The 25,552-nt window shown below is 44.7% G+C and overlaps 1 protein-coding gene across 1 annotated transcript; it reads right to left on the reverse strand.

The window, feature by feature from the left end:
- Positions 1-254: 254 nt before the first annotated feature.
- Positions 255-21,450, reverse strand: LOC106560795 (protein transport protein Sec31A-like). The gene is given in 28 exon segments (XM_045712459.1): positions 255-699; positions 702-774; positions 2,778-2,849; positions 3,000-3,119; positions 3,398-3,583; positions 5,528-5,583; positions 6,769-6,813; positions 7,710-8,129; positions 9,936-10,167; positions 10,498-10,683; positions 11,215-11,388; positions 11,560-11,705; positions 12,039-12,165; positions 12,954-13,132; positions 13,370-13,505; positions 13,697-13,864; positions 14,440-14,673; positions 15,438-15,590; positions 15,951-16,112; positions 16,289-16,388; positions 16,770-16,900; positions 16,902-16,913; positions 18,233-18,373; positions 18,852-18,947; positions 19,146-19,341; positions 19,457-19,580; positions 19,932-20,046; positions 21,284-21,450. Coding segments are annotated over 27 exon segments (3,852 nt in total). The 5' UTR covers positions 20,011-20,046; positions 21,284-21,450; the 3' UTR covers positions 255-595.
- Positions 21,451-25,552: the final 4,102 nt, after the last annotated feature.

Raw genomic sequence — 25,552 nt, forward strand, 5'->3', positions numbered from 1 at the left:
ACATATGACATTTAAATCCTCAGCTCTCAACAACATCCCACATCAGTAACCCCCACCCCTTACATATTTAACATCAGGTATCTTCCCATCAAAAAGCTCAAGGACACAACTTCTTTAATAATATTGGGTGTTTTGCTGTTGATAACCACCACAGTAGCAATAACTCCTCTTCTCAGAGAGGAGAACACCTCTCATCATCAGCCAAGTCAGAAACCTTTCAATGAGTCGGCTTTAGTCAGCGAAAACCACACATCTGCAATCATGTCTTTTATCAAAGCACATTTCAACAGCTGAAAAAGAAATAAATATCTCATCTATAACATTGTGATCCATCCATATGATAACACTGAAGGCTGTTTTATCTTGGTGTGTTTTGAGTGTTCCAAATGGCACTCTACTCCCTATATAGGGCACTACTTTTGACAAGAGCCCTCGGGGCCCTCATAGAGCCCTCAAAGGCCCTCATAGATCATGGGGCCCTCGGTGCCCTCAGATCCCACAGGGCCCGTAAAGAGCCCATAGGGTCTGGTCAGAAGTAGAGCATTATAGGAAACACGGTTTATTCTAGAAGCTAGCCTTGGTGTGGGATCAGTGGTCAGACGCCCAGCTTGTTGGCGATGGTCATGACCACTTTGAGGATGGGCATGAAGGCTTGGATCTCGCTGAAGTTGCTGCTGGTGACCACAGCAGTGTGGACCTCAGGCCACGCTGGTAGTTCTTGCCCGCCACACAGCGGCTGATCTCATGTAAACCACCCAGGATGTTGTTAGACAGCTACAGGATGAGGGGAGAATTTAAGTTACTATAGGCATGTACACATTTCCTTTACAATCTGTTATGTAGTGGAGCACCACGACTGGGTCTGTTATGTAGTGGAGCACCACGACTGGGTCTGTTATGTAGTGGAGCACCACGACTGGGTCTGTTATGTAGTGGAGCACCACGACTGGGTCTGTTATGTAGTGGAGCACCACGACTGGGTCTGTTATGTAGTGGAGCACCACGACTGGGTCTGTTATGTAGTGGAGCACCACGACTGGGTCTGTTATGTAGTGGAGCACCACGACTGGGTCTGTTATGTAGTGGAGCACCACGACTGGGTCTGTTATGTAGTGGAGCACCACGACTGGGTCTGTTATGTAGTGGAGCACCACGACTGGGTCTGTTATGTAGTGGAGCACCACGACTGGGTCTGTTATGTAGTGGAGCACCCGACTGGGTCTGTTATGTAGTGGAGCACCACGACTGGGTCTGTTATGTAGTGGAGCACCCGACTGGGTCTGTTATGTAGTGGAGCACCACGACTGGGTCTGTTATGTAGTGGAGCACCCCGACTGGGTCTGTTATGTAGTGGAGCACCACGACTGGGTCTGTTATGTAGTGGAGCACCACGACTGGGTCTGTTATGTAGTGGAGCACCACGACTGGGTCTGTTATGTAGTGGAGCACCACGACTGGGTCTGTTATGTAGTGGAGCACCACGACTGGGTCTGTTATGTAGTGGAGCACCACGACTGGGTCTGTTATGTAGTGGAGCACCACGACTGGGTCTGTTATGTAGTGGAGCACCACGACTGGGTCTGTTATGTAGTGAAGCACCACGACTGGGTCTGTTATGTAGTAGAGCACCACGACTGGGTCTGTTATGTAGTAGAGCACCACGACTGGGTCTGTTATGTAGTGGAGCACCACGACTGGGTCTGTTATGTAGTAGAGCACCACGACTGGGTCTGTTATGTAGTGGAGCACCACGACTGGGTCTGTTATGTAGTGGAGCACCACGACTGGGTCTGTTATGTAGTGGAGCACCACGACAGGGTCTGTTATGTAGTGGAGCACCACGACAGGGTCTGTTATGTAGTGGAGCACCACGACAGGGTCTGTTATGTAGTGGAGCACCACGACTGGGTCTGTTATGTAGTAGAGCACCACGACTGGGTCTGTTATGTAGTAGAGCACCACGACTGGGTCTGTTATGTAGTAGAGCACCACGACTGGGTCTGTTATGTAGTAGAGCACCACGACTGGGTCTGTTATGTAGTGGAGTAACTTGACAGGGTTAGAATGAGAACTAACTGACATCATGGTACAGGGATTGTGTTAATGGAGAATTCTATGATTTTCACGCATAAAAAAATATAAAACAAATAAGAAATATCTTGCTGCGTTTTGTACAGCAAATCTAAAATGCTTCTTATTGTAATTTCTGCTCGGCATCAGACTAATTTTTGTGCTTCAGTTGCACTTCTCCGCTCGGATGAGACTTCAGGAACGGCATTCTATCAGCAGATAGCGCTCTGACTGATGTGGAGCTGCTTTTCCCTGTTTCCCGTGTAGCCAACTTTTCTCTGGTAAAATACAAGATTAACTTCAAGCAAAACATTGGGAAATGTAGCTGGCTACATTCTTTCTACGGTGAACAGAAATATGATGGCCATGCATCGTTTTTGCAAAAAAGACAGTGCTTTTTAATTGTAAACTCATTTACTGGTGTGGCTGCCTGCCAAATGGCGTTCCACTTCTGTTGTCATCTGATGAAAATGAAGTTATTTTCTGCCTGAATGTGTTGCACTGATGTATTTTCTGTGACGGAAAACTATAGTTACATGTCCCTGATCACTCTATTGAACAAAAAAAAAAAACTGCTGACTTTCAATATAAAACGCAGGTGAAATGGTTTAAAAAGCAGATTATTTTTAACGTGTGTGTTTTGAAACAGCAGATTTCTGAACTCCGAGGCTGGGCCCTGTGGTAGAGCATCTGCTACATGTTCTCACCGTTTGCTCTCTCAGCTTGTCATACAGGTACCCAAGGCGTTTCGATGCATCGTCAAGTTTTCTTTTTGTTTGCTGAGAAAAAAAATATATAGAATATTAGGATGTCAGACTCGAACAGCAGCACCTTCAGAATGGCTCTGTGTGTCTTATGCAGATATATGGGTAGAAATTCTGTCTTTTGAATCACAAGAGCTGATACTACTGTCCTGTGTAAAGACTTACTGGGTCTTGTGCGGCTAGCTGGCAGCATTGAACCAGGCTGTCGAAGGTCTGCTTGAGGACCATGTGCTCTGCAGGGATCTCTCTCTGCTCCACCCTCTCAGCCGGCAGCGCCTGGAGGAGCTGAAGGGACACACAGGACTTAGAGATCTGCCTACCTATAAGTAACTAGTAGCCTGACTTTAGGGGTTAGAGGTCGGCCTGGCAGGCCTTTAATAAGAAAGTAAATGGTAGCTTGACTTTAGGGGTTAGAGGTCAGCCTGCCAGGCCTTTAATAAGAAAGTAAATGGTACTGGGTTAGGTTCGCACTAGTCTCATGTTACCAGAAATCCCACTGTATTCTGGCTCCAGAACTGGGCATGGAGAAACACAGAAGGGCTTGAGACAAGGTTGCCACTGACCTGTACGCTGGGCTCCTGAGGGGCCCCTGGGGGGAACTGCTGCGTACGGCTGGGGTCGTGGCCCTGCTGGGTGCGACTGGGGTCGTGGCCCTGCTGTCCTTGGGGCTGATGATGGTCCTCCATGGGGTAACCCCCCATAACAGGGGCGGTGATGGGAGCAGGAGGGGTGTAGTTGTCTGGGACAATCTGAGACAGACAGAACACAGATTCACACACCAGCAGGTTTATTAGGCATAAAACCCTCACCTTATACTGGTTAACATACAGCTAAGATCTTAATGCATGTTTAAACACGTGAAAGTACTGAAATACCAAAGACAGTCTACAACATCTGGAGAACATACAGTTGAAGTCGGAAGTTTACATACACTTAGGTTGGAGTCATTAAAACTCATTTTTCAACCACTCCACAAATTTATTGTGAACAAACTATAGGTTTTGGCAAGTCGGTTAGGACATCTACTTTGAGCATGACACAAGTAATTTTAACAACAATTGTTTACAGACAGATTATTTCACTGTATCACAATTCCGGTGGGTCAGAAGTTTACATACACTAAGTTGACAGCTTGGAAAATTCCAGAAAATTATGTCACGGCTTTAGAAGCATCTGATAGGCTAATTGACATAATTTGAGTCAATTGGAGGTGTACCTTCGGATGTATTTCAAGGCCTACCTTCAAACTCAGTGCCTCTTTGCTTGACATCATGGGAGAATCAAAAGAAATCAGCCAAGACCTCAGAAAAAAAATTGTAGACTTCCACAAGTCTGGTTCATCCTTGGGAGCAATTTCCAAACACCTGAAGGTACCACGTTCATCTGTACAAACAATAGTACGCAAGTATGACCACACAGCCGTCATACCGCTCAGGAAGGAGACACGTTCTGTCACCTAGAGATGAACGTACTTTGGTGCGAAAAGTGCAAATCAATCCCAGAACAACAGCAAACGACCTTGTGAAGATGCTGGAGGAAACAGGTACAAAAGTATCTATATCCACATTAAAACGAGTCTTATATCGACATAACCTGAAAGGCCACTCAGCAAGGAAGAAGCCACTGCTCCAAAACCGCCATAAAAAGCCAGACTACAGTTTGTAACTGCACATGGGGACAAAGATCGTACTTTTTGGAGAAATGTCCTCTGGTCTGATGAATCAAAAATAGGACAGTTTGGCCATAATGACCATCGTTATGTTTGGAGGAAAGAGGGGGAGGCTTGCAAGCTGAAGAACACCATCCCAACTGTGAAGCACGGGGGTGGCAGCATCATGTTGTGGGGGTGCTTTGCTGCAGGAGGGACTGGTGCACTTCACAAAATAGATGGCTTCATGAGGGAGGAAAATTATGTGGATATATTGAAGCAACATCTCAAGACATCAGTCAAGAAGTTAAAGCTTGGTCGCAAATGGGTCTTCCAAATGGACAATGACCCCAAGCATACTTCCAAAGTTGTGGCAAAATGGCTTAAGGTCAACAAAGTCAAGGTATTGGAGTGGCTATCACAAAGCCCCGACCTCAATCCCATAGAACATTTGTGGGCAGAACTGAAAAAGCATGTGCGAGCAAGGAGGCCTACAAACCTGACTCAGTTACACAGCTCTGTCAGGAGGAATGGGCCAAAATTCACCCAACTTATTGTGGGAAGCTCGTGGAAGGCTACCTGAAACGTTTGACCCAAGTTAAACAATTTAAAGGCAATGCTACCAAATACTAATTGAGTGCATGTAAACTTCTGACCCACTGGGAATGTGATGAAAGAAATAAAAGCTGAAATAAATCACTCTCTCTACTATTATTCTGACATTTCACATTCTTAAAATAAAGTGGTGATCCTAACTGACCTAAGACAGGGAATTTTTACTAGGATTAAATGTCAGGGATTGTGAAAAACTGAGTTTAAAGGTATTTGGCTAAGCTGTATGTAAACTTCCGACTTCGACTGTATATTCACTGAATACTGGTTTACATAGAACTAAGATTATAGCTATTAACATTATCAAGATGGTCTACTGGTCCTGGACTGGGTTGGACAAATTGTAAGTGGTCCACATTTCTCCAGTCTGAGCTAGTCCATGTTATCAGAGAGGATGGGGAAGGTATGAAGGTCCTTTATCCAGAGCAGATACCTTTTTCTTCCTGGGACCCCCTCGTACTGCTGGTGGGTCATTCCAACCATCTTGTCCTGTAGATAGTGAAAGATGAATAGTCAGCCACAAGACACTGGTGGCTTTTTAAGAATCCAGACAGCAGCCAAAGCCAAGAGCCTAGAGACCTGGAGTTACATTAAGTTGAGCAGGGTTATTTCTCAAACTCTTAAACGTCACTTTCAACTCTGATAAACAAAAAGGTATTTCCATTGGAGTAGCAACAAACAGGTCACTTCAACAGACAGCAGGCCACGGCCAGGCAGCATCACAGTGCAGTTACATTGGACACACTGACTGACAATAATAAAACATTATTGTTGTTGCATTAGCTTCACTACTTGGCATAGCCTAATACTTTGGTAAATGGACATTTTTAGTACTCAAATATCATACATTTCAAAAACAGATACTTTGGTATTAAATTAGTAAATGTAAATCACCAACAACAGTGATTTAGCATGGATTATTTCGCTACATCGTTACAATGATTGTTATAAATCAAAGACCAGCCCAACACGCTCCTGTAAAATCATGTGACGGCACAGGCAAACACCTTTCTACATGTCTACATTCACAGTCTTATCCCAGCACATCTAAACCTATCTCTGTCTGCATTCACAGTCTTATCCCACCATATTTAAACCTATCCCTGTCTGAATTAACACAGTCTTATCCCACCATATCTAAACCTATCCCTGTCTGCATTAACAGTCTTATCCCACCATATCTAAACCTATCCCTGTCTGCATTAACAGTCTTATCCCACCATATCCAAACCTATCCCTGTCCGCATTAACACAGTCTTATCCCACCATATCTAAACCTATCCCTGTCTGCATTAACACAGTCTTATCCCACCATATCCAAACCTATCCCTGTCTGCATTAACACAGTCTTATCCCACCATATCTAAACCTATCCCTGTCTGCATTAACACAGTCTTATCCCACCATATCTAAACCTATCCCTGTCTGCATTAACACAGTCTTATCCCACCATATCCAAACCTATCCCTGTCTGCATTAACACAGTCTTATCCCACCATATCCAAACCTATCCCTGTCTGCATTAACACAGTCTTATCCCACCATATCTAAACCTATCCCTGTCAGCATTAACACAGTCTTATCCCACCATATCTAAACCTATCCCTGTCTGCATTAACACAGTCTTATCCCACCATATCCAAACCTATCTCTGTCTGTCACGCTCACTGTCACCTTCATCATCGTCAACAAGGGGAGTACTCAGCCAAGGGAAATACCCTGAAAGTTAAACAAGGGGGACAGCTCAATCAAAAGCATTTATATATTAACATTACGTTATTCACTTCTCAAATCTCACTACATATGATTTAGTATTTATAAAAAGTGTCAAACAAGAATCTACCATTCCTTCTTTAAGCATAAATGAGTTATGAATAAAGATATGATTAAAGATGACTATCACAACAGATAAACAGTGGTGTTACAGGCCATGCCTGTGTCCCAAATGACACCCCATTCTCTTTATAGCGTCCTGCTGACCGTACGAGCCCCAGTCAACAACGGTAGGGTCCTGCTGACCGTACGAGCCCCGGTCAACAACGGTAGGGTCCTGCTGACCGTACGAGCCCCGGTCAACAACGGTAGGGGTCCTGCTGACCGTACGAGCCCCGGTCAACAACAGTAGGGTCCTGCTGACCGTACGAGCCCCGGTCAACAACAGTAGGGTCCTGCTGACCGTACGAGCCCCGGTCAACAACGGTAGGGTCCTGCTGACCGTACGAGCCCCGGTCAACAACGGTAGGGTCCTACTGACCGTACGAGCCCCGGTCAACAACAGTAGGGTCCTGCTGACCGTACGAGCCCCGGTCAACAACAGTAGGGTCCTGCTGACCGTACGAGCCCCGGTCAACAACAGTAGGGTCCTGCTGACCGTACGAGCCCCGGTCAACAACAGTAGGGTCCTACTGACCTTACGAGCCCCGGTCAACAACAGTAGGGTCCTGCTGACCGTACGAGCCCCGGTCAACAACAGTAGGGTCCTACTGACCGTACGAGCCCCGGTCAACAACAGTAGGGTCCTACTGACCGTACGAGCCCAGGTCAACAGAAGTGCACTATATCATGCATAGGATGGCATTTGGGACGCAACACATCAATTGCATCATGGTCAGTACCTGTAGGAGGAGGAGCAACCGACGGAGCAGAGAAGGACTTGACGGCCGGGGCTCCAGGACCTCCTTGTGGGTACCCGGGTCCCAGGGGTGAATACGGACCAGAGGGGGGACCTGCAGGTGGGCCCTGGCTGTGAAGGTGAGACCCCCCTGGTGGGTACATGCCGACGGGGGCCCCAGGCTGCTGGTAGCTGGGTGGCATGGGGCCTGAAGGGAGCGAGGTGGGTGTGAAGCCTGACGGAGGTAGCCTTGGGCTGGGCATGGTGGCGAGGCTGCCAGGGGCAGAGAAGGGAGGCAGGGGGTGTCCAGACAGGCTGGAGCCTGGCATAGTAGGTCCTGGAGGGAAGGCAGAGAGGCCAGGGCCACCTAGTCCTGCAGACATGGGCTGCTGTTGTGGCTGGAATGGCTGGATTGGAGAGAACCCTGAGCAGACAGGAGACAGACATGTTACATCAAGAGCAATCTGGAGTAGTGTCTGGGAGGTGACAGAATACTACCTGGTTCAGCAGGGCACAGCTTGTATATTACGCTCACATAGAAATATATTATGTAGAACAAACATGTTTAAAACCTGTTAGGGCTAGGGGGCAGCATTTGCACGTCTGGATAAAAAAAATGTACCCGATTTAATCTGGTTACTAATCCTACCCAGTAACTAGAATATGCATATACTTATTATATATGGATAGAAAACACTCTAAAGTTTCCAAAACTGTTTGAATGGTGTCTGTGAGTATAACAGAACTCATTTGGCAGGCAAAACCCTGAGACATTTTCTGACAGGAAGTGGATACCTGATGTGTTGTATTACCTTTAAACCTATCCCATTGAAAAACACAGGGGCTGAGGAATATTTTGGCACTTCCTATTGCTTCCACTAGATGTCACCAGCCTTTACAAAGTGTTTTGAGTCTTCTGGAGGGAGATCTGACCGAACAAGAGCCATGGAACGATGATGTCCCATTAGACACCTGGCGCGCGAGTTCATGTTGGGTACCCTCGTTCCAATACGTTATAAAAGAGTATGCATTCGTCCACCTTGAATATTATTCATGTTCTGGTTAAAAAAGGCCCTAATGATTTATGCTATACAACGTTTGACATGTTTGAACGAACGTAAATATATTTTTTCCCCTCGTTCATGACGAGAAGTCCGGCTGGCTTAGATCATGTGCTAACAAGACGGAGATTTTTGGACATAAATGATGAGCTTTTTTGAACAAAACTACATTCGTTATGGACCTGTGATACCTGGAAGTGACATCTGATGAAGAGAATCAAAGGTAATGGATTATTTACATAGTATTTTCGATTTTAGATCTCCCCAACATGACGTCTAGTCTGTATCGCAACGCGTATTTTTCTGGGCGCAGTGCTCAGATTATTGCAAAGTGTGATTTCCCAGTAAGGTTATTTTTAAATCTGGCAAGTTGATTGCGGTCAAAAGATGTAAATCTATAATTCTTTAAATGACAATATAATATTTTACCAATGTTTTCTAATTTTAATTATTTAATTTGTGACGCTGACTTGACTGCCGGTTATTGGAGGGAAACGATTTCCTCAACATCAATGCCATAGTAAAACGCTGTTTTTGGATATAAATATGAACTTGATAGAACTAAAAATGCATGCATTGTCTAACATAATGTCCTAGGAGTGTCATCTGATGGAGATTGTAAAAGGTTAGTGCATCATTTTAGCTGGTTTTATGGTTTTGGTGACCCTGTCTTTGACTTGACAAAACATTACACACAACTCTTGTAAATGTACTGTCCTAACATACTCTAAATTTATGCTTTCGCCGTAAAACCTTTTTGAAATCGTAAAACGTGGTTAGATTAAGGAGATGTTTATCTTTCAAAGGGTGTAAAATAGTTGTATGTTTGAAAAATTTGAATTTTGACATTTATTTGGATTCAAATTTGCCGCTCTTGAAATGCACCTGCTGTTGATGGAGTGCACCACGGGTGGCACGCTAGCGTCCCACCTAGCCCATAGAGGTTAAGTTTTAATGTCACATACACAAGTACAGTGAAATGCCTTTCTTACAAGCTCCAAGCTCCAAACCCAACAACGCAGCAATCAATACAGCACTACAAATTACAAGGTAGAACAAAAACACAGGAGAGAAAAATAGCAAGATAAAGTCAGTAAGCATACTACGCACAGGATCAGTTCCAGACAACACCTGCTGAACACGGCCCTGGACTGAGGGTGAGTGCCTACCTGGGGCAGTGGCAGGATGTTGAGGGTAGACTGGCCGTAGCAGCCCACTAGGTGGAGGAGCATGGGAGGAGGGTGGCAGACCACCATACGAAGGAGGAGGAGGCCCTCTGGAGTGAGTAACAGCTTGAGGAGTGAAGACTGTGGTCATAGGAGGCTGTCCAACCACTGGCATCAGAGGAAGAGGAGGCTGGCCAACCACTGGCATCACAGGAAGAGGAGGCTGGTAGGGCCCCTGGAGAGAAACATCATTTATACACAGCCTGCGTCCGAAACGGCACCCTATTCCCTTTATAGTTGACTACTTCAAAAGTAGAATGGAATGCAGCCACAGAAACATACATGAGAACATAACAATATACCAAAGCTGATGTTTCATAACATCTACTCTAGCAACTGCTATGATGTCATGGACACCTCAAGTTAGATTCATCAATGTAGAAATCAATGGAAATACATCTGTTTACTTTGTGTTTTAGAATCCTCAATCATTTTTATGTGTGTATTGTTGCATTCTCATAGCTGAGGCAAAAGTGTCAAATAAAATGCATTAATTCCTAAATACCGGTGTCTGTGTTGTCTGTGCTGGTGGTTGTGCTTGGGGGGGGACAGCAGGGGCCCGAGTGGGGTCAGGGTCGCCCCCCGTCACCCTGACTATGTTGTAAGGGAACGGTGGGGGCTGTTGACCCCATGCTGCTCCTCTCTCTCCCTGGGCGTGGAACAGCCGGTCTCTCATCATCATGATGCAAGCCTGCAGGAAGACAAACACCACAGAACAAAACCATAACAGTTAGAATCGTACTTGAACTATTTCAAACAGTTTGATGCTTCAGCCTGCCTGAGGGCTAAACTATAAACCAGGGAGTTAGCCAGCTAACTTGCCTAAATATTATGAAATATTATTATTATTATATTTTTGATAACCTTGAAATGGGCATGGTTTTATTAACTCAACAGACAAGAACACAGGGACATTTAGCTTTGTTAACGACCCAGAAAATCTGGAGTAATTTCTGGTTGTTTATCAAAGTAAGCAGGCAAACTCAGTGATCCTGATTGCAGTACACCCCTCCGGAGTACCAGATGGTGGGAAATACCCTTTCTGGACTACATCATTAGTTCCCTGACACCAGGCAAGATCAATGAAGCACAACTTCCATATTAAATGCAGGTCTGAACACAATCCAGGAGAGAGAAAACAAGGTGTCTTTGAAGCATGATGACATCTTTAAACATTTCCTAGTTGATAAGGTATCTGAAGAGTAGTGGAGGTTGTGTTTACCTGGTCTGAGGTGTCTGGCAGGTAGGACAAGGCTGTAGCCAGGCTGCCTTGTGAAGCTAGGAGACCAGCATAGCGAGTCAGCTTGTCAGCCAGGATAGGACTCTGTACAGCCACCTCGCTGTTCCTCAGACGCTCCACAGACTTACGCAGAACCATCATCTTCTCTACCAGGTCCTGGAGGTCAATCACACAGATTACATATTGTTACTACCTGGTTCCTACGATGTCATTACAGATAGTATCGGTGGCCAGTTATCATATCATCATAACACTAGGGTTCACTTGGAAAAGTGACTTCCATGGTTAAATGAAGGATAAATATATAGATAAAAAACTATTTGTTACCTCTAAAACCAGGGGAGATGAGCAGTCCCTCTGCAGGGCCCAGCATTCCACTAGTTTCTCAATGTTCCCAGAGCAAATGTAACAGAGACATGCCTGCAGACAGCGTTTCTCTGTCCTCTCACCCTCCAGACGCGACCCCAGGGTCTCTACAGTACCAGGAGAGGGAGGGAGAGCATGGAAGAGAGGGAGAGAAAGTAGGAGACGTTAGATAGATGTAACAGAGATGCCTGCAGACAGCATTGCTCTGTCCTCTCACCCTCCAGATAGTCTACACAGCATAGAGATCCGTTATAGTCATACCAGGAGAAAGGGAGGGAGGGGTTAGGAACAGGAAGCAGAAGAGACCATCAGGTACAATCAGGTCTCTCTTGTGAAATAGATTTCTAGTGACCGCAGAAATAAGTGCTGAACTCAAGGTAAAAGCAAGTCGGGGTTTCCTGATTCCTTTGTTACAATCGTCACCATCTTGGTGTTCTTACCACACAGATGAGCAAACTCTTTGGGGTGAGCGTAGGTTAGGAGAGCAGCGAGAGCCTCCTTCCAGTTATCCAAGTCACAGCTCTGCACGATGTCTCCCCAGTTCTGGGTCACCACGGATGAGATCAGCTGAGGACGGTAGATAGTAGACTTAACCATGTTGTATTTATTCATGTTGACTCAGTAAATCTGATTATTTTGCACTGTTGATATAAAGTAACTATATTCTGAACTAAATTAACTTTGCTAGCTAGTAATCAAGTCATACAAATATAATATCAATCAAATAGTCATGAGGGTAAGTCCCAAATTGGCCCCGGTTCAAAAGTTCCCCGTCTTACCATAGAGATGCTGTTCCTCTGCTGGTCCAGGTATGTTCTCCGTCTTACCATAGAGATGCTGTTCCTCTGCTGGTCCAGGTATGTTCTCCGTCTTACCATAGAGATGCTGTTCCTCTGCTGGTCCAGGTATGTTCTCCGTCTTACCATAGAGATGCTGTTCCTCTGCTGGTCCAGGTATGTTCGCCGTCTTACCATAGAGATGCTGTTCCTCTGCTGGTCCAGGTATGTTCGCCGTCTTACCATAGAGATGCTGTTCCTCTGCTGGTCCAGGTATGTTCTCCGTCTTACCATAGAGATGCTGTTCCTCTGCTGGTCCAGGTATGTCCCCCGTCTTACCATAGAGATGCTGTTTCTCTGCTGGTCCAGGTATGTCCCCCGTCTTACCATAGAGATGCTGTTCCTCTGCTGGTCCAGGTATGTTCTCCGTCTTACCATAGATATGCTGTTCCTCTGCTCGTCCAGGTATGTTCTCCGTCTTACCATAGAGATGCTGTTCCTCTGCTTGTCCAGGTATGTCCCCCATCTTACCATAGAGATGCTGTTCCTCTGCTCGTCCAGGTATGTTCTCCGTCTTACCATAGAGATGCTGTTCCTCTGCTTGTCCAGGTATGTCTGCTGGGTCTTCTGCAGTAGCTCCTGTCCTCCACTGATAGCCAGCAGGATGGCCTCAGCGTAACGCCCGTCGTTCAGACACAGATCCACCGCTCCCTCAAAGTTTCCCACCAGCAGAGCCTGGCTGATCAGACCATCTGCATCTGCGACAACAGAGGCAAAGCAACTGAATGAGATACGGAGAGTTACAGTCATACAAAGGGCCAGTTACCAGGACAACAGATTCATATTAAGCCTAATGCTGGACTAAAAAGGTTTTACATTGAACATGCTTTTTGTTATGTGTCCGGGAAACCAGTCCGTACTGTTTAGATTTCACAGGAAGAGAGAGCTGAAGTCACGTCCAACTGCTGTGATACTGAACAGAAGACAAGCAGTACCTGCTGAGACAGGGATTTGGAAGCTGATCTTCTCCTTGTCCTGTGGTTGTGCTGGGATCTGACTGAAAAAGTCAGAGGGGGAGGATGAACCCGGAGTCTTGGTGGAGTCCACCGCATCCCCGGATTCTTCTGACCTCTGGAAACAAAACGAGGACAACTGGTGATGATATAAAAAGGTGACAGGATTCATGTTGTTATGAAAAAGAGACCACATATCACTTCTGATACTCGTCACTGCCCTCTATAGGACGGTGGAAGATATGCAGACTAGAATTAGGACTACTATAAAAGAGAATGGGCTATGTAGAGCTATGTTCCTGGACTGACCTGAGTAGAGAGAAGCTGTATCTTCTCAGCCAGATCGTTGGCATCCACTCCATGTCCGTTAGGCTGCAGGTTCTTCCCCAAGCAGGTGGATATCTTTCTCTCTAAATCCTCTTTGCTGAAACCCAAAAGACTCAGGAATTTGACCCGGGCTTCATCTTCAAAGTTGACCTGCAAACATCAGGAGGTGGTCAACATTGGAAACCTAAACAACCCTTGCAGAACTTGTGTTCATCATATATCGGTCTTGGCTCCTGAGTGCCTTTCTATCCAAACACATTGTACAGAGAATTCTACTGTTCATGGAAATGTGTCATCTCCATGAGGTGTTCTGTGAGTCCTGCTACGGTTCAGTCTGAAGGACTGACAGGACCTCAGATGTCACAGATAACTGGAATTCTTTACATTTTGGCAATTAAGCAACTTTTCTAATTAACGAGGGTCAGATGAACTCATGGATACCATTTTAGCATGCTAACAGTTCCAGGAGACTTCCAGCCATTGTGCTAACGCTAGTTAGCAATGGCTCCCAAAACTACCTTCAAAACTGCATGCAGAGGCAAAAATGGTATCCATGAGATCTGGGTGAGTAGAAAAAGGGATTAAATGCCAGAATGTCACACTGTCTCTATAATGTTACCTTGTTTGACCCTGTGGTATGTAGAAAAGTTGCTTAATTGCCAAAATTTTCCATTATTCCTTTAAAATGAACCTTTGATGCCACTGTGCAGTGTCATAACACCTACCAGGAGAAACCTCCATATGTCCTGTTCAGAGTCTGTGGGGGCCTTGTGGATCTTGGCCTGGCAGTAGTCTGACAAGGAACCAGATTGCAGAGCAGCCTGCAGCTCTCTGGAACGTTGGAGGAGCTCTGTTTCCGTGGTGACTTGGCTCACAAACACCTGCCTGGGGACAGGGACGGCCTGTGGGCTCTGGACTGGAGCCTTAGGACTCTCAAAGGTGATCAGCTTCCCACCAAACTACAAGGAGAAGAGGATGGGAGGAAAATGTACTATTACTATGATGCAGTTATAATACATTGTAAGACTTGTCATAAGCACGTAGAGTCCCTTTATAAGTAGAGCGTGACTGAAGAGTAAACACACTTTAACTGTGTGTTTCCACCATAATCCACAGGTTGTCATGCCAAAGAATACACTTTAACCGTGTGTTTCCACCATAATCCAAAGGTTGTCATCCCTAAGAACACACTTTAACCGTGTGTTCCCACCATAATCCAAAGTTTGTCATACCTAAGAATAGACTTAAAATCGTGTGTTTCCACCATAATCCACAGGTTGTCATGCCTAAGAATACACTTTAACCGTGTGTTTCCACCATAATCCAAAGGTTGTCATGCTTAAGAATACACTTTAACCGTGTGTTTCCACCATAATCCACAGGTTGTCATGCCTAAGAATACACTTTAACCGTGTGTTTCCACCATAATCCAAAGGTTGTCATGCCTAAGAATAGACTTTAACCGTGTGTTTCCACCATAATCCAAAGGTTGTCATGCCTAAGAATAGACTTTAACCGTGTGTTTCCACCATAATCCACAGGTTGTCATGCCTAAGAATAGACTTTAACCGTGTGTTTCCACCATAATCCACAGGTTGTCATGCCTTACTACTTAAACATATTGGGGTTCCTCACAATAGGCATTTACTTATGTTATTTACCTTCTGCAATACAAAAAATGGATATATAAAAATGAAAAAACGGTCAAGTACATTGCACTTACAGCAAATGAGGCTCCTACGGGCCTACGAACCCACTTGGGGGGCTTCTTCAGCGGAGCGACGAGGGTGGTCTGAGGGGTGGGTTGGGGAACTTGCAGAGGGGGCAGCACCTGGCCTGTCCCAAACGGATCCATGGTGTCAAAGGACGAGGAGATCTGTGGGAAAGTACCACACAAAGACTGCATTCCAATCTAAATATAAGATAAGAGAAATGAGCAGAGGTCTTTAATGAGAAGGTCTACAACCATAGCCTACCACTATAGTAGCAGTAGCAACCACATTCAACGCTACCTGACTACGAGATACCTGACTACGCCAAAATGTTACAACAATCAAATCACATCTATTCCAGAAATAGTGTTGAAGATACAGCACTACATAGGAAATAGGGAGCTTTTGATGTTTTAGCATTTAGCAGACACTCTTATCCAGAGTGACTTCCAGTGGCAACACTGGATTGTGTGTGGTTTCCTTTAGACAGTAAATAGACATGGCCACAGATAGAGGCTCTCTACCTGATCAGCCCTGCTCTGCTGCTGGGCCTCCAGGCTTCCTCCCATCACGCTGTAAATACTGATCCACCCGTCAAACGAGGCCGCCGACAGCAGCGCTGGGTTCCTGGGACACCACTGGATGTCAAAGCACCACTGGTTGGTGGTTGGTAATTCATAGATCACCTAGAGAGATGGGGAGAGAGATTGGATCACCACGACATTGTAGAGACAGATCACCTAGACAACAGAGGCATCTGAAGAAGCCCTGGGCAGGGAAAGATGGCGGGGGCCTTGTGATGGAGGCCATATACACCACATGATGCGATGAGACCTTTAGAACAGAGCAGAAAAGCAGGTACCTCTCCAGTGTTGGGGTTCCAGCAGAGAATCCTGTTGTCTTTAGCACTACTGAGCAACAGCTCTGGGTCTGCTTGGCTCCACGCTATGGACAGAAGTCCCCTGAGGAGGAAAAACATCAAGCCATCATCACCGACAGTCAATGCTTTCTCTTTTAACTTCAACTATGACACAACAGCCACCGAGCTAGAATAACTAATTCTACTTCATTAATCCCTAAAAAGGAAATGTGATTGAACCACTTAATACATACAACACCAATAAAAACACAACAAACAACATACAGACAATTAAAGTAGCACATCACCAACGTATAAAGAAATGTTTTATTATGTGGATTACTATTGTTAGATATTACTGCACTGTTGGAGGTAGAAACATGAAGTATTTAGCTGCACCTGCCATAACAGAGACCATATCATCACCATCATACATAACAATTCAATTTAAAGCAATGTGTGGCACAATGTCCCGAAGGCTCACCTTGTGTGGTTCTCCAGGACTTTGAGAGGGGATGTGGCAAAGCGCAGGTCCCACATCTGAATGACTGGCATGCGGTCATCTTCTGAGGCCAGGACCAACTGTGTGGCCACCTCAGGGTGCCAGAGCATCCCCTGAACAGTGCATCTACAACACAACACTACATCAGACCAGAGCATCCCCTGAACAGAGCATCTACAACACAACATCAGACCAGAGCATCCCTGAACAGAGCATCTACAACACAACACTACATCAGACCAGAGCATCCCTGAACAGTGCATCTACAACACCACACCAGACCAGAGCATCTACAACACCAGACCAGAGCGTCTACAACACAACACCAGAGCAGAGCGTCTACAACACAACACCAGAGCAGAGCGTCTACAACACCAGACCAGAGCATCCCTGAACAGAGCATCTACAACACAACACTACATCAGACCAGAGCATCCCTGAACAGTGCATCTACAACACCACACCAGACCAGAGCGTCTACAACACCAGACCAGAGCGTCTACAACACCAGACCAGAGCGTCTACAACACCAGACCAGAGCATCCCTGAACAGAGCATCTACAACACAACATCAGACCAGAGCATCCCTGAACAGAGCATCTACAACACAACATCAGACCAGAGCATCCCTAAACAGTGCATCTACAACACAACAGCCTTTCAACATTTCTACATGGCGTGTATTGTGTTAACTTCTGTACAGCATAAGTGGTGATACAGTCCAGACTAGAGTCAGTATGAGAGGGGAGCTAACATGATACAGTCCAGACTAGAGTCAGTATGAGAGGGGAGCTAACATGATACAGTCCAGACTAGAGTCAGTATGAGAGGGGAGCTAACATGATACAGTCCAGACTAGAGTCAGTATGAGAGGGGAGCTAACATGACGCAGTCCAGACTCCCAGTGGTTCCTCAGGACAGACTACTGTACCCGCCCGGTTGCTGTGGTCACCAATCGACTGTACCCGCCCGGTTGCTGTGGTCACCAATCTACTGTACCCACCCAGTTGCTGTGGTCACCAATCTACTGTACCCGCCCGGTTGCTGTGGTCACCAATCTACTGTACTCACTAGTCTACTGTACTCACCCGGTTGCTGTGGTCACCAATCTACTGTACTCACTAGTCTACTGTACTCACCCGGTTGCTGTGGTCACCAATCTACTGTACTCACTAGTCTACTGTACTCACCCGGTTGCTGTGGTCACCAATCTACTGTACTCACTAGTCTACTGTACTCACCCGGTTGCTGTGGTCACCAATCTACTGTACTCACTAGTCTACTGTACTCACCCGGTTGCTGTGGTCACCAATCTACTGTACTCACTAGTCTACTGTACTCACCCGGTTGCTGTGGTCACCAATCTACTGTACTCACTAGTCTACTGTACTCACCCGGTTGCTGTGGTCACCAATCTACTGTACTCACTAGTCTACTGTACTCACCCGGTTGCTGTGGTCACTAATCTTGATGATGGGCTCGTTCTTCCTCAGGTCCCAGACCACTGCTTTCCCACTGGGGTTTGCAGAGGCCAGGATGTGTTGGACCTGCCTGTTCCACGACACTACACTGATATCTTCAGGAGGCTAGGTGGATGGGGAGAGAAGGAACAGCACTGTTACAAATATAGATATTCCTTGAGGAATTATGGATTGGAGAATGTCACAGCACACATTTTAGAGATTAACAACAAAAAAAAAGTGTTATTACGCATTAAAAAGCAAAGCCAAAATTCCCAACACTGCCACACTGTGGAAGACTATTTCTTTGAGACTTCAGTAATATCTGGATAGGAGGAAGTGTTAGGTTATTTAACATTCCCACCAGCCCACACATGTTAAAGCCACCACACACCAGACAACAACCACACACACACACACACACTGGCTTTCACTCTTACCTCACAAAGCTACAAAGAGGGGAAACATGGAGAAAACTGTTCAAAATTAAATTAAGACTCATTCCAGGGAACTTAATTCACCTGGAATATCCACCATTTTGATTTAGAGAAGACGCTGAATGGAAATTGAAGAGAACGGGACAAACTTCCCCAGAGACATTTACCTGTGACTTTGTCCCGGGTGTCATTGGATTGCTGAAATTGTTCAGATCCCAGATATAGATCTCTGAATCGTTTGCCCCTGACGCCAACAGATTACTCTGAGAGAGAGTACATTCAAATGAGAAAAAAATACATGTGGGGAATATAATACTGTACAGAACATTGAATTGAACATATCCTTTAAGTGTTCATATTAAAAGCTTAATTTAATGTAATTTAGTAGCTATTTTAAATTGCATGCCAAACTACAAGTGAGAAATGGGCCAAAGACTTGACTGGCTGCTACCATTATTTACCTGAAAGGGGTTGAAGTCTAGTGCTCTGACAGGCCCAGTGTGTTTGTCAGACTGTCCTATTATTGCCTCTGCCCCTGATGTTACAATGGCTTCTGGGCTATACACTGTTACCATGCCATTATCACTGCCTCCAATCAGTCTCCCTCCCAAACCGTCTTCTCCTGCTCCAAAGTTTACCCACACCAGACTATGCAGCCTAGGGCACAGATATCAAATCAAATGTTATAGGTTGAATCATATGCATTGATACAATAATATATTAACTTGATAACTGGTAATGTATTGGGTTAGCAGGTCATTTTGTTGCTTACCTGTTAGAAGTAGGTAGAGACCCCTTGAGCTTCATGTCCAGGGAAGGATCGGCAAAATCCACCTGGAATATTTCCAAGGCGGCAGTGGTGTTGAATGACGCATCCAGCTGCTGAGCTGACGTGCCTGTTCGTCAACAAAAACAGACCAAGAAAGAAATCTAATAAATCACAAGAACTCAAGAGTATGTTATTCAGAATTAAAAGTGAAGCCTGTTATCATTGGTTACATCACTCCTGATTTTAGAAGCCTGCTCCCAAATCTGTTTATGCACACGTGCCATGTTGGCTAGATAGCATAAACAGATCTGGGAGGCATCTGGCAAGAATGCCTAAACATCTGGAACTATCTACTGTATAAGCGCATGACAGTCCTGATACACAAAACAGTTCTACCCTACGTAAGGTTAGGTAGAAGGGTTAGTGCAGGACAGGACAGGTATGGACAGGCCTGATACAGGTAACATGTGTGCCCTACCTAAAGCCAGGCAGATAGGGTGATGGGGGGCAGGACTCCATGCTGGATGAGCTGTCCTCTGGATCTCTTTCAGCCTCATCTTCCTCTATTGGGCTAGGATGCCTCTATCAAAGTCCTAAATAATGAAAAACAAGCACTTTTAATGACGTTTCAATACTGGGGTGCATTCAGTTCGGTTCAATTTTTGCTACATTGTGTAGCAATGGTATGCACCAAACAGTGTGCACCATTCTTCAACAGCTTTTGAGGTGTTTGTTCCTGTTTGGTGGGTGTACCCTGATCAATATGGGTGTGACACACTGAGATACATAAATCCCCAGTGTGACCATTTGTAGCTAATCACACAATATTGTGCAGCCCACCATACACAATAGCCCTCCTGAGCCACCATAATCACACCGTTCTTCTCTTCAGCACCATTGACTAAAACGTTGAAAATAGCCAAAAACATTTCGAAATGTTTTTGGCTATGTTAAACAAAGTTTTTTCATATTGAACACACCCCTGGCAGTTATGACACCTGGAGTGTATTCATAACGCAAATTCTGTTGCAAAACGTTTCCTCCAAACTGAAAAAGTTTTGCCACGAAAACAAGAGTTTCTATCAGAAAAATTCAGGTAGGTCTCTCTCAGTTGACTTCTTAAACGGTGCAAAGTTTCCGTTGCAAGACGTAAGGAATAAACCCAAGGTACGCGCATTGCATTGGGCAGTACTGGGTGTCATATGGGGCTAGCCAATTTCTAAACACTAAGAACCCACCTACAGCTAACTATCAAACGTTAAACGTTTCTGAATAATCAAAACGAAATATTGTCGGGCGTTTCAGTAGCTAGTTAACGTTAGCTACGTAACGTGTAGGGATGGTTAATAAGCTGAAACATAATTCACTAACGTTAGAAGAATCAATTTCAATCACGTCTCATGAATCAACAACACGAGAAGCGAGCGTACCGTTAGATAGCGTAGATGGATAGCGTAGATGGATAGCTGCTGTGTAATGAAAAAACGTTGAGCTAGCTAACATCCATCATTTGGTTAGTAATACAGACTGCTAACGGCTTTTCTTCACCGTAATGACATATATATATAAAATATATAATGTTAGCTTTATAGCTAATAGTTCAACCAACATTACCTATAAACCATCCCAGTTTAGTTAGCTAACGGTAGCTAGCTAGGCTAGTTACCGATACGTGTCATTGGCTTCTGCTAGAGCTACTACGGCTAGCTTGACAGCTAAATCATGCAGACGTGTCGTTCAGCTTATAAATCTAGCAAGCTAGAATAAATGTATTCTAACACTATATTGTTAGTACCCCCATATATGTATATAAAAATATAAAATACTTACTTCGGAATTGATGATTATCAATCTTTCTAGCAACAAATGATGTAGAAAACTACCGGGCACTCCCAACGTAATCATTGATATGTTTATCCTCCTCTACGGTGGCCGACATGGGTTCAAATATCACAGCAGTCAGTAACTTGGTTTGACCTGTAGCTGTGTTTTGCAATGTTTTCAGTTCAGCAAAGATTGTCTCGCCTCTCCATATGTCAGTAGTATCCGTACTGGGCTTGGTTGATGAAAGTACTGAATACATAGTTTTGATTTTTTCAAAACAGTATTACATCTAACTAGACATTGTAATTTCCTGATGAACAATGTTGCAACTTCAGAAAGTATTCATACCGCTTGATTTAGTCCACATTTTGTGTTACAGCCTGAATTGAAAATTGATTAAAACAATATATATATATTTTACACACAATACCCATAATGAAAACATGTTTTAGACATTTTTGCAAATGTATTGAAAATAAAAATACAGATATCTCCTTTACATAAGTCTTCACATCCCTGAGTCAATACAAGTTAGAATCACCTTTGGAAGTGATTACAGCTGTGAGTCTTTCTGGGTAAATCTGTAAGAGTTTTGCACACCTGGATTGTACAATATATGGTAGTGAGAGGAAGCCTGATGGCGGGCAGCGGGATACGATGGAACCAGATGGATTTTAGCCGATATTCTACACATTTTCTTATCGATTAAACGTTTGATCTCAATACAGTTTTCTGTTCCCAAAGCTAAAACATGTTGTGAAAAGAGTGACCTACGTTTTGCAGACTTTTCCCTTTGCAAAAGTAGTAAAAAAAAATGGCGTTGTTTAAAAGGGGCGCACAGGGGAATTGAGTTATTGTGCACTTCACAGAGTAGGGGTTCCTAACGGACATAACGCAGATATGTGCAAGAACACGACAATAGGATCTCGCCAGCTCATGCTTGGCTCATTTGTTCCCATTGGAAACGAGGGTGTGGTCTATCTTGGTTTATTTATAAAATCTTTGATTCACTGTCGTCTTGGTAAACGTTCTTCTTTTATGAGATTGGGTTGGCGGATCGCATCCAATTTTTAAAGTGCCTACACCGCCACCTACTGTCCTGGAGTGAGGCCAGTCACAGCTCTTCTTCTTCTTCTTCTTCTTCTTCTTCTTCTTCTTCTTCTGTGGGGGTTTATCGACGTTTGGCATCCAACATGATGGTGCATTACCGCCACCTACTGTACTGGAGTGTGGGCCAAAGACGGAGAAACTAAATCCTACCTGCCAGCCCGTTATTCTTAAAAAAAATCTAAAATATTTGAGACTATATCTAATGATGTTCTACACAATAGACTCTTTAAACTCGTTTCCTGTATCCCCTTCTCCCTCATTCTAGATCTCAGCCTATCTCTTTCCCTCTGATACTGTCCACACTAGCAATACATGCTCCACGGTCTCTGTTTCCTGGCAATAATCACACTTTCCTGTTGGATGCTTTCCTATCACGTTTAAGGTCTTATTCAACCGGCTGTGTCCCATCCTTAATCTTGTAAAAATAGCCTCCTATTTTTTTGTCCCTTCCTGCCGTCCTCCCCTCTCCGACTTTCCTCTGTACTTGAAATAAATGCCTGCCCTTAGTATCTCTATTCCACTGCTCCTGTCATCTCTGCACCATCACTGTCCATATCAGGCTTTTAACCTGCTCCTGTCATCTCTGCACCATCACTGTCCATATCAGGCTTTTAACCTGCTCCTGTCATCTCTGCACCATCACTGTCCATATCAGGCTTTTAACCTGCTCCTGTCATCTCTGCACCATCACTGTCCATATCAGGCTTTTAGCCTGTCATCTCTGCACCATCACTGTCCATATCAGGCTTTTAGCCTGATATATTGTATTTACTTTGCTACCATGGCCTTTTTTTGCCTTTACCTCCCTTATCTCACCTCATTTGCTCACATTGTATATAGACTTCTTTTTCTATTGTATTATTGACTGTATGTTTGTTTAACTCCATGTGTAACTCTGTGTTGTTGTATGTGTCAAACTGCTTTGCTTTATGTTGGCCAGGTCGCAATTGTAAATGAGAACTTGTTCTCAACTTGCCTACCTGGTTAAATAAAGGTAAAGTAAAATAAAATAAAATCTCTGCACCATCACTGTCCATATCAGGCTTTTAACCTGCCATCTCTGCACCACCACTGTCCATATCAGGCTTTTAGCCTGCCATCTCTGCACCATCACTGTCCATATCGGGCTTTTAACCTGCCATCTACGGACACCACCACTGTCCATATCAGGCTTTTAACCTGCCATCTCTGCACCATCACTGTCCATATCAGGCTTTTAGCCTGCCATCTCTGCACCATCACTGTCCATATCAGGCTTTTAACCTGCCATCTCTGCACCACCACTGTCCATATCAGGCTTTTAGCCTGCCATCTCTGCACCATCACTGTCCATATCAGGCTTTTAACCTGCCATCTCTGCACCATCACTGTCCATATCAGGCTTTTAGCCTGCTCCATCACTGTCCATATCAGGCTTTTAACCTGCCATCTCTGCACCATCACTGTCCATATCAGGCTTTTAGCCTGCCATCTCTGCACCATCACCGTCCATATCAGGCTTTTAACCTGCCATCTCTGCACCATCACTGTCCATATCAGGCTTTTTGCCTCTGCTTTGCTCATTGAAACTACATCAACATCCCTACTACTAAGTGCTTGTTTAGCCAGTACATCAACTGCCTTGTTCCCCTCCACCCCCACATGGGCTGGGACCCAAGTAAATCTTATCTGTATACCCATCTGTCTAATCCTGCCATGGGTTTGTAGCACCTCATACAGCAGGTCTTGTCTTCTACTTGACCTAAAGGACTGGAGACTCATTAACACTGCACATGAATCAGAGCAAATAACTACTCTGTCTGGCTTGACTTCCTCCACCCACTGAAAGGCCAACAGTATGGCCATCAGCTCTGCCGTATATACAGCCAGAATATCTGTAAATACGTTTCCTGCCACCCCACATTCCTGCACTACAAATGCTGACCCAGTAGGTCCTGTCCTTCCCTGGCTTCCGGATTGGTTCCACTAGTGCTCCTTCCAGCTGTCTGGTAGTTTCCCCTATTCCCACACTCTGTTGTACAACACCAATACATTATCCAGTGCTTCATCACTAAGATGGGCCAACATAACATAGCACATTTCTCATCTTTCCCAGGTGAAGTTAACCCAGCCCTTACCCATTGCCCTTTTCACCTCTGCCATGGTAAATGGTGCATTCAATGCATCATTTACATCCTCCCTCCTATCCAGCACTCCAGGATGCTCCTCTCTTGTTCTCTCTTGCCCCGTCCTCTGACAAATTTACAGAGCTTTGCACTTGGACAAATGCTTTGGCCATCATCTCTGCCTTCTTCTCATCTTTTACTGCCACATCCTTCCCACTCATCAACACTGGATAGTCCCACTCCCTTCTGAAAAATATCAGCTGTGAAATCCTGGAGATCTAAGAACCTATTAGCCGTTTTCACAATTTCTTAGATTTTTTGTTAGTTTGTCATGTACAATTAATCCCCTGCGCAATAAACGCAACAAAACCCACCTTCTATACGATTAGTATTTCAGGATCTCTCAATTGACTGACATCCACAGACTGTTGGAGATCATCCTCTGCCATAGCTTCATCATCTCTACCCGCTGCTTCGACAATTTTCACTGCCTCTGCATAGGACACCTTCTCGACAGCCCTGACCCTTCCTACTTTGACCTCCTTCACCCTAACAGGGCACTCAGGGAATGTGATTTCCATCACAATGGCAACACCGCGCATCCTCAGACTCTATTCCGTTTGCAAACACTTGACAAGTGGCCTTCTTTACATTTATGACATTAAAGTGGCTTTTGTACATCAGATCCCACCGCATATCTCATATATCCCAGCTTTACATGGGTCGGGAGAACTTGTTCATCAAACATCAATAATACGAAGCCATTTCTCCTTCTTTCCATTCACAGTGTGGGTTAAGTGACGTGAATCAACTATTCCTGGCATGTTCATCTTAAACCATGAAGCCTCAATCTCCATCGAGACACCAGATATGACACCTTTTATCAAATCAAATTTTATTGGTCATATACACATGGTTAGCAGATGTTATTGCGAGTGTAGTGAAATGCTTATATGGACTTGAAGCGAAGCTGCCATCTCTATCGGGCGCCATCTTGCTTATCAGTGCCCTACTTCAATAATCATAGCATTCACAGTGCTTTCTGCTTTTGACACAAATT

Source organism: Salmo salar, unplaced genomic scaffold (genome assembly GCF_905237065.1).
Source record: "Salmo salar unplaced genomic scaffold, Ssal_v3.1, whole genome shotgun sequence".
Lineage (NCBI taxonomy): Eukaryota > Metazoa > Chordata > Actinopteri > Salmoniformes > Salmonidae > Salmo > Salmo salar.